The 8,477-nt window shown below is 39.4% G+C and overlaps 1 protein-coding gene across 1 annotated transcript; it reads right to left on the bottom strand.

Moving 5' to 3' along the window:
- On the bottom strand, positions 265–8,279 carry LOC109821743. Its single transcript, XM_020387904.1, has 8 exons — positions 7,899–8,279; positions 3,979–4,248; positions 3,831–3,900; positions 3,593–3,666; positions 2,449–2,573; positions 1,602–1,813; positions 733–851; positions 265–500 (listed from the first exon to the last, which is right to left on the bottom strand). Exons 1-6 carry the CDS (start codon positions 8,277–8,279, stop codon positions 1,678–1,680), a joined length of 1,056 nt encoding a protein of 351 aa, XP_020243493.1. The 3' UTR covers positions 265–500; positions 733–851; positions 1,602–1,677.

The following is an 8,477-nucleotide window of genomic DNA, read 5'->3' as shown; positions in this document are numbered from 1 at the left end:
CTATAAAAGAGTATTCAATGGCGTTTCTATATTGCTATGACAAATATCTTTCATAGCGGTTGAAAAACGCTATTAGTTAGTTTTCATTCATAGCATTTCAACGTTGCTATTATCTTACATTTGATAGCATTTGAGTTACTACAATGGCGTTTTAGTGAATGTTGTCTTTCTTCTTTTAATAGCATTTCAGCAATTGTTTCCACTTCTTATAGCATTTTAGTTGTGCCTATAAACCTTTGAGGTTGAACTAGAAATAACTTCCAATTGTGACAACCATAAAAGCAAATATTTTATTTAAAGATTCAAACTGATACATAACCAAGTTGTAGCATACAAGAAGAGTCAACACAAATGTGCCAAAAAATAAATACTAGTCTTTGGATAGTCCAACATGGAGTATAAGAAATTAAGCATAGTCCACAGAACAACAGAAACTAAATTTGCTGCATTACATATGACTTGGAAGACTCATCATCTTCAGCAATTGAGTACTTGTACTGCTGCAAAAAACAGAAATTAACAACACCAATAATGAGATCCTAGAGCCATGAACATTATATGGACACAAAACAGAAAACAACACCACCAATAATTAGAAATCACAAGCTTATATTAATTTCTTTAATAATTTTGTTTAAATTTGTTATTAATGAAAATAAGAAGACAATAATTTGTTCTTTATTAATTTCTGCATGAAAAACTAGTTTTAATGATAGCAAAGAGAGTCAATACCTTTATTTGAATGGTTAGGTTGCTCTTTCTGATCCATAGCTTTTCTTTATGGTCAGGGTGAAAGCGATTCACCTTCAGGGTCAGAAGCTGGTACTCTCCAGGTAGCTGGTCTCATTTCCCTATATTGATATATAAGGCTTGAGCATTAATTTATTGTGTGAATATTGGTATAGTAAGCAATCTCACTAGAACATATGAAAATGTTTGCAGTAGATGCATGCAAGTGAATATTGGTATAGTAAGCAATCTCACTAGAACATATGACTTGGGATTCTTCAACAGAGACGGATTTTAGAGAGCTTGGATTTAATTGGGTTAGCTCCGTCCAATGCAAACCCCTCAATTCCAACAGAGACGGATTTTAGAGAGCTTGGATTTAATTGGGTTAGCTCCGTCCAATGCAAACCCCTCAATTCGCATTTGCTCCTAATCACTACACTACTTATTTAATTGGGTTAGCTCCGTCCAATGCAAACCCCTCAATTCGCATTTGCTCCTAATCACTACACTACTTCTCTATGGCGATTCGGCTGCACACACAGATACACATGGGAACCAAGATTACACATAATGAATTATACTAAATATGAAAAGTTGAGCAGTACAATATCCAAGCATCTGTAACCACTAGAGAACCGAGATGCAAATTATGTATCAAACTGAATCAGCGAGCAGGAAAAAAAATTATTTATTTAGTCTACCTTAGGCAATCATATGGCTCCCTGATTATATAAATATAACAGATGGAATGCTATGGACCGAAAAAAAGACAGTAAACTAATTTGAAAGGTGCAAGCAGTCTAAGTGGAGAACTTTATAAAAGATGCTCTCTCCTGTGGAAGGACCAGATTATGACAAATTCAAGTTACCTGCGATTATGGTTTCACAAAATTGTTCTGCCACTAAAATTTTGTCCCCTGTAATAGAAAATAGTTTAGCACTGCATTAATGAAATAAAGAAGAAATTACTTCTCTACTGATTGACAAGGAATAGAAGGATTTATCAAGTGAAACAAACCAAATGGATGAACATGATGTTAGAGAATTCATTGTAATACTTCTTGCAGGCCATGTAGAACATCTAAAGAAGACAAAAGATCCGAACAACAAAAACATAGTCAAAATCTAGATAAATGTCTGCAGAAACAAACCGTGAAGCAAGATCCACAAGAGAAAAAAGAAAAAAAATGAATACCACTCATGTTTCTTCCCCCCCCCCCCCCCCCCTTTTGACGGAGGGGATAACACAATTGTATGCTAGGAAAACTGATTTTAGGAATCCTATAGTTTCGTTCTGGTTTGAAGAAGGTTTCCTTTCCAGGGAAAATAAATTAACAAAGGACATGTAGTGTACATGCATGTGTGTGTATGTCAGTGTGTAAGGTGAGCATAATTTTCTCTTCTAACTGGAAAATGTACGAAAGAAAAACAAATAATGTCAACAAATAAGTCACTCCAGGTTTAAAATTTCATCAAAATAATAGCACTATGAAGATCTAGAGCTAAATGTTTTTTCATTTATGCATCGAAGAATGTTCAGCATATTATATATCAATATGATAGCCTATGCGCTATAACCAAACTGTTAACTTCTCCCTCGATTCTTCATACATTTCAAGTCTTTATGTTTTCCATGTTTAAATGTTTGCAATTAGCTCATAGTTGTTATATTTAGATTGAGTGCAAGAAGATAATCATCCAGATCAAAAGCTCAACCTCTTACAGATTTGCATACCTTTGTATGCATAGCTACGTTTTTGCAGTACTTTGAAAGCATAAATTTGTAAAACTTTTTGCAGCATGGCCTCAAGACCGGCCGACTTATCTCCATCTTCTTTGGACTGCAATAAGTTAGAAGAAAAGGAATACAAACATTATTAATGGAGAACATAGGAAAAAAGGAAGTAACCTCAAATTAGAAGCATGACAAAGACATAGTAAATCAATGGGTGTGATAAGTATTGGTAGAAACAATCTTATATTATGAAGCTATTATCTTACAATAGTCAAAATGAAGAGAAAAGAAAAAAAGACCAATGAAGATATTCTTATTTTATAGGTAGCTGACATTTTTGTTCTTTAATAGTTCTTGAACAGAATCACTAATTAGAACAGGATATAATAAATTGCAGTTAGTCAACATATGATTGTTACATAATTTATCTACTTGGTTGTTCCTAATGCACAAGCTTGATGATTTTCTCAAGAAAAAAAATTTTGCCTACCTGGGTGATGGTTAGTAGTTTCGAACCGAGTTCAAACCTAGGTTGTACAATAGCCTCATTAAAATAAAAAAACATATTTAGTTATGCTATCTATACTGGTAATATTAAAACATAATAATTGCTAATTAGATTGTAAGATCAAACATGGTATGCAACAAGGGCCAAGAAGTAACATGCAATACAATAGCCTCACTAAAAAAATTATACTTAGTCATGCTATTTATACTGGTAAGATTAAAACATAATAATTGCTAAAAAGATTGTATGATCAAACATGGCATGCAACTGGGAATGAATATGAAGACTTGTCTTATGCTTGGTAGAATAACATCACATGTACTGTAAACTATGAAATAAATCTCAACTTATGTGGACATGGAAAACACTTTTTTCAGTATGAAAAAAGACTTAGTTTTACCAAAGCATCTTCAAAAAGGATAATAAGATCCTCCACACATCAAATCTGTAGCTATTCATCGTCTTTATTCTAGAAGATTGTTTACACTTTACATATAACTCTACCTACTGATTCACAATTGTAAATAGGTTACCAATTTTTACAAGGGTAATTCAAGGATACATATAAATGAGAGACCGATAAAATAAGAAACTTTCACGTGTGCAGACAAACTTACTTGACGTAGTTGGGCATTGACCTCTGCAAGAAAACCTTCATCCAGTTGCCCTTCTATTCCCTCTTGGCTATTTCCTAGTGAATATAGAACATAATATCATGATACTGTAATGTTAAAGAGTAGTGCAGAATCGGTAAAGAAACAGGCCTTTCTGCAGATACCATTTGCGAGAGGCAAGTCTCCATGAAAATTTTCAAATTTATATGTTGAAAGTACAATGTCCAAAAAAATCACATACCTTTCAATGTAGAGGAGGATAAAAGGCAGCAGCGCCGGAGGAGTGGCGAGCAAAGCCAGCCGAAAAACAGCTGCAAGAGGAGGAGAAGGACAAATTAAGTAGTGATTAGGTTTTTGATGGAAAGGGGGATTAGGGTTAGGGTTTTCACCGAAGAGGAGGAGGGAGCGACAGATCTTTGAGCAGCGGCCACAATAATGTCCAATCGAGCGGTCGGTCTACTACTGAAGGAGGAGGAGGAGCTCGAATCAGAGGAGCTCGAATCAGGGTTTTTAGGAGAGAGGTGGAGGTGGCGAGAGAGCTCCGATGACGACAACGCCGCGAGGAGGAGGGCGGCGATGGTTTTGGCGACGAGAGAGGGAGTGAGGACGGCCCTGGTTTTCGCGACGAGACAGGGAGGGAGGCAGCGAGAGAGCTTGAACTGAATAATATATCAATGGATTTAACCCGGATATTTGTCAAAAGGGTATGAATCGGGCAAAACGCAATAATTTATCTTCTCTATTTTGCATAAAAACAAGGTCAAGTTTTAGAATATGATATTCTTCTAATTCAATTTAGAGACCCCTGTCAACAAATAAAATTAACAAAGTGGTGCATATTATCATCTCAACAAGATCTTTCGCAAGCAGTGGAATTATACCAAGAAAATGTGTCGATGTTCATAAAGATATTAAATTACGAGGATCTCAAGCTAATGAACCAAAGTTTTTGCCTTTTCCTGAAAATCAACGCTTTTGCCAAAAAATTAAAAAAAATTAGGGTTTCGAGCCGACCTTGTGGATAAATGATTAGATTTAGACGCCGGCGATGAAATCTGCCCCTCGCCAATAAACTGAAGGAGACGGTGTTGGAGATGGAGAAGAGGTGGGGTTTCGACGATAGCCAGAGGAGATGAAGGGGATTTTGAGCTTCTAATGGTCGCCGATCGGCGAGGTTTTGAAGGAGAAGCGCGCGACCGCAAAAGCAATTGATTCTGGAATCGCGATTTGCGAAGCGAGTGATCTTTCAGTTTTGGAACCGCCCATTCAGATTGCGGGAGGAGGAGGGCGGCGCCACTGGCTAGTTTTGGCGAGAGAGAGTGAGGGAGGGAGCGAATTACAGAGATCTAACGGAGAGAGATCGAAATAATTTGGGGGAGAATAAAATTTAGGGCTAGCTGCGGGGCGGGCCATTTAGTTAGTTTTCAACGCGACTGTTTTAATTTTCAGTCTCCCGCTTAAGTTTTCAACGCGCCAGACCAAAAAAAAATGGGAAAATTGCTTCCAGCCCCCAAAACAACACAGAACGTGCTCTGCCCCCCCAAGACCTTTTCAACGTCGTGCCTTTTACCCCAAACCGCCCCCGATTTTCTTCCAGCCCCAAAAACGAATCCCCAGGCCACCTTCCGTTTAAACACCGCTCGAAAGCCCAAAATACCCTTCGCAGCATGTGTTCGTCGCCCTCTCACGACGGAAACCCATCGTTTCGACTGTAGGCATTAAATGGTGATATGAATGACTTTTTGGGGGGGAAATTCCCATTTCCCTCCAAAATTATCATCAGATATTATCACCAGCTATATCCCCCTTCAGCTAAGTTGTTCCTTCCACTTAATTATCCTCAAATAAAACCCTCTTCGATTCTTCAACCACTCCCTGTAATAATGGCGGATGGATCTCTTCTATGCGTAGTAACGAAGGCAAAAAGCAACAAAGGTGGTGACGGTGTATTCGTCGTTATCAAAGAATACAGAAATAATCAGCTTGAATATCGAGTGGCGGAAGGCTGAAAATACCAATGCAATCTCTTTCACTGAAGTTCATATGCGAAAGGGAAAAGAAATTCAGCATTTCAATTGACAATGACGACGACTTAAATTTGATGTTCGAGTATTGTCGGCGTAATGGATTTACAGACGCGAATTTGTATGCCACCTCCGCTGCGGAATCCTCAACTTCGCAGAACACGCAGACTACGCCGGAAACTGCGTAGGAATTACACTCCAGATTTCCTTTTGAGTTCACTGATAGGTTTTGCCATTATTGTTAACCTCATGCATTGGTTGCTTTGGTAATGTGTTGGCTGTCAAGGTTATGTTAAGCACTGGTTGTTAAAGTTATTTGTTGGCTGTTACGTATACTAGTTGGTTGCTAATTTATGGTGTTGATGTTAAGTATATGCGTTTGTTGTTAAGGTCACGAGTCTGCCCTTAAGTATAAGGGTTAGTTGTTAAGGATATGTGTAGGTTGTTACGTTTATGAGTTCGTTGTTAAGGTTATCAGTTCGTTGCCTAAGGCTATGTATTTGATTTATACTTCAGGACAATACGAAAGAAAATTCGCGGTGCGCAGATACCCCGTTCACCCAAACCTGTAATGATGAGCGTATTCCTAATGACAAACCCACCGGCGACTCGATCATGCTGCGCTGAAGACATGCTTAATCACCAACAAAATCCCAACTGAGTGGCACACCTCCATACGTGAAGTTTGTCAGAAATTTGATAGTGCTGCGTAGAAGTTAGATTAGCACTTCAATACTATTCAATTGCTAAACGGTTCGAGTATGATTTTTACCACAATGAACAAGACGCATAAGAGTCTATTGCCATTCAAACACACACATGTTGCCCTTGGATGTTTTGTTTCTTCCGCCGCTCAGAAATTCGTCTATCATGTCCATAAAGAATTTCGAGTCTAGCCCACACCTGCGGTCAACATGGAGCAAATGCTGGCAACTCAAGGCATCAAGGAAGTTCATTGCTAGCCAAATACAAGCTGTTTTGAAGGTTAGGCAGATCTTCGTGCGGTCGATATCAAGAACGACATGCTCTCTAATTTTGGCATCAAGATTAAACTACCAGTAAAGCGTGCTGGAGCAAGGGAGAAGTCAACCAGGACCTGTTCGGTGACGATGACTGCAGCCTTACGATTCACTGAGATTGTCCTTATCTTTTTATTCTTCTGAAATCACTCTTACCTTTGCGTTGCCTAACCTTACTTACGTAGTAGTTGTCTAAAGGCTTGGCGGTTCGCGACGCTTAAGTACGTTTGGGTGTCCCTAACTATACCGTTATTAGTTGGCTTAAAGTATGGTTCGTCGTTAAGTATACGTGCTTGGTCGTGAAGTCTGAAATCATTTGTATCGTTATGAATCTTCGCCTAAATGTACTGCTTTGTTGTTATATTCATCAGAGTATGAATCCATGGTGCATGCCAAACTAATCAGGGGAGTCGGTTGTTATTGATGCTCTGATGACGCGGAGGTTCAGCGACTGGTTCATTAGTTATAATGCCTGTTATTGAAGGGTTCATTGCTGGGGTGTAGGCCTCTATTGTTTTTGGTATGGAACATTTATTAAAGATCGTTTACAGAGGCAGTACTACTGTAGCGCTACTGGTATGGACGGCAACCAGGATATTCCCCTACGCTTATTGCGATCGCCGACAAGAGAATGAGAGTTAACGGGAATAAATGGTTCCTTACAAAGGATATGACGGTTACTGATGATAGGGAAAATCCTTACAACCTCCACATCGACTGGTAATGATGTTCAGGACGCCCGACAAGGTATCAGGCAGAGTCGAAGGAATTCTTTCCAGATGCATTCCATTTCCAAGAGTTGTGTTCTTGCATCTACGTCGCGATTTCAAAAAAAAGATGAAGGATTTTGGGCCACACAGGCAATATGCGCGACTACGTTGGGCAGAGCTGTTACAATCTGCGGCTTATAAGTTCACAATATCTGAAGTGGGATAATGACATGAAAGAATTGCAGCGATCGATCACAGGGCTATGTCACATTAATGGAATACTCCCCGGCCAGCAGATGGCAAAACGCGCATTCCTGCGTTAAGAAATAGCTTGTCCCGACGTTCATTTTGTACAGCATGCTACTAAGTTGTTAAGGAGAGTTATCCTACAGTTTCTCTGTTAAGTTAATTTTTTGTTATGGTTAAGTTACTTCTGCTAGGGTTTTGCCCTGTTAAGTATAGCAGATATTTGTTGCTTTAAGTTAGGCCCTTAATGTTAGTTTAAGGAATTATTCAGTTTATGTTAGGCTTTGTTGTTAAGGTATGGCCATGTTACTTCAAACGTTGCTGAGCTCCTTCCAACAGCTGGATAAGCAAAGGCACGATTGTTGCGAATCTTACCTTTGCCGTTGACCATAACTGGAAGCCACAATAATCTGGCACGCATGATGAAAGAGGCTATTGGGTCAGACAGATGGTCTGATACATATTGCCCGGAAGCGAGTTGGTGCTGAGTATAACATTCAGCATGTAGGCTTGAGCGCATTAAACATTCATCGGAAGATATGTGTCGAGGCAGGTCAATAAAACTGCCGCGTAGATTTGAAGAATCGGACTTGCTTCTTGCAGGTCCTGGCATCACCCGCACCATTCCCTGCAAACATGCCGGTGCGCTGCAATTACATGGATGAGCGACGAAATTTATCAATATTGCCATTGGTACAGCATGTGTGCGTGTTGCCGTTCAGAGCAAGGCTATGCACCGATCATCCATCCCATCCCAGAATTACAGCACCTGAAGCCTCAGTACAGCCAGAGGCGAGTGTTGAAGCCTCCTCTCACCAAAAAAAGACTGGCAGACCATGCCACTAGACGAATAAACAACAGGTCGCTGAACACCGACACGTTAAGTGCT

This window comes from Asparagus officinalis, chromosome 8 (genome assembly GCF_001876935.1).
Source record: "Asparagus officinalis chromosome 8, Aspof.V1, whole genome shotgun sequence".
Classification (NCBI taxonomy): Eukaryota; Viridiplantae; Streptophyta; class Magnoliopsida; order Asparagales; family Asparagaceae; genus Asparagus; species Asparagus officinalis.
This window is presented reverse-complemented; position numbering and strand designations above follow the sequence as displayed.

Coding starts and splice junctions, on each gene's coding strand:
- LOC109821743 (XM_020387904.1), bottom strand. CDS start 8,279: ATGGCAATATTGATAAATTTCGTCGCTCATCCATGTAATTGCAGCGCA. Junction 4,249..7,898: donor GGAGCTCAGCAACGTTTGAA/GTAACATGGCCA, acceptor TATATTATTCAG/TTCAAGCTCTCTCGCTGCCT. Junction 3,667..3,830: donor ATCCTCCTCTACATTGAAAG/GTATGTGATTTT, acceptor TATATTCACTAG/GAAATAGCCAAGAGGGAATA.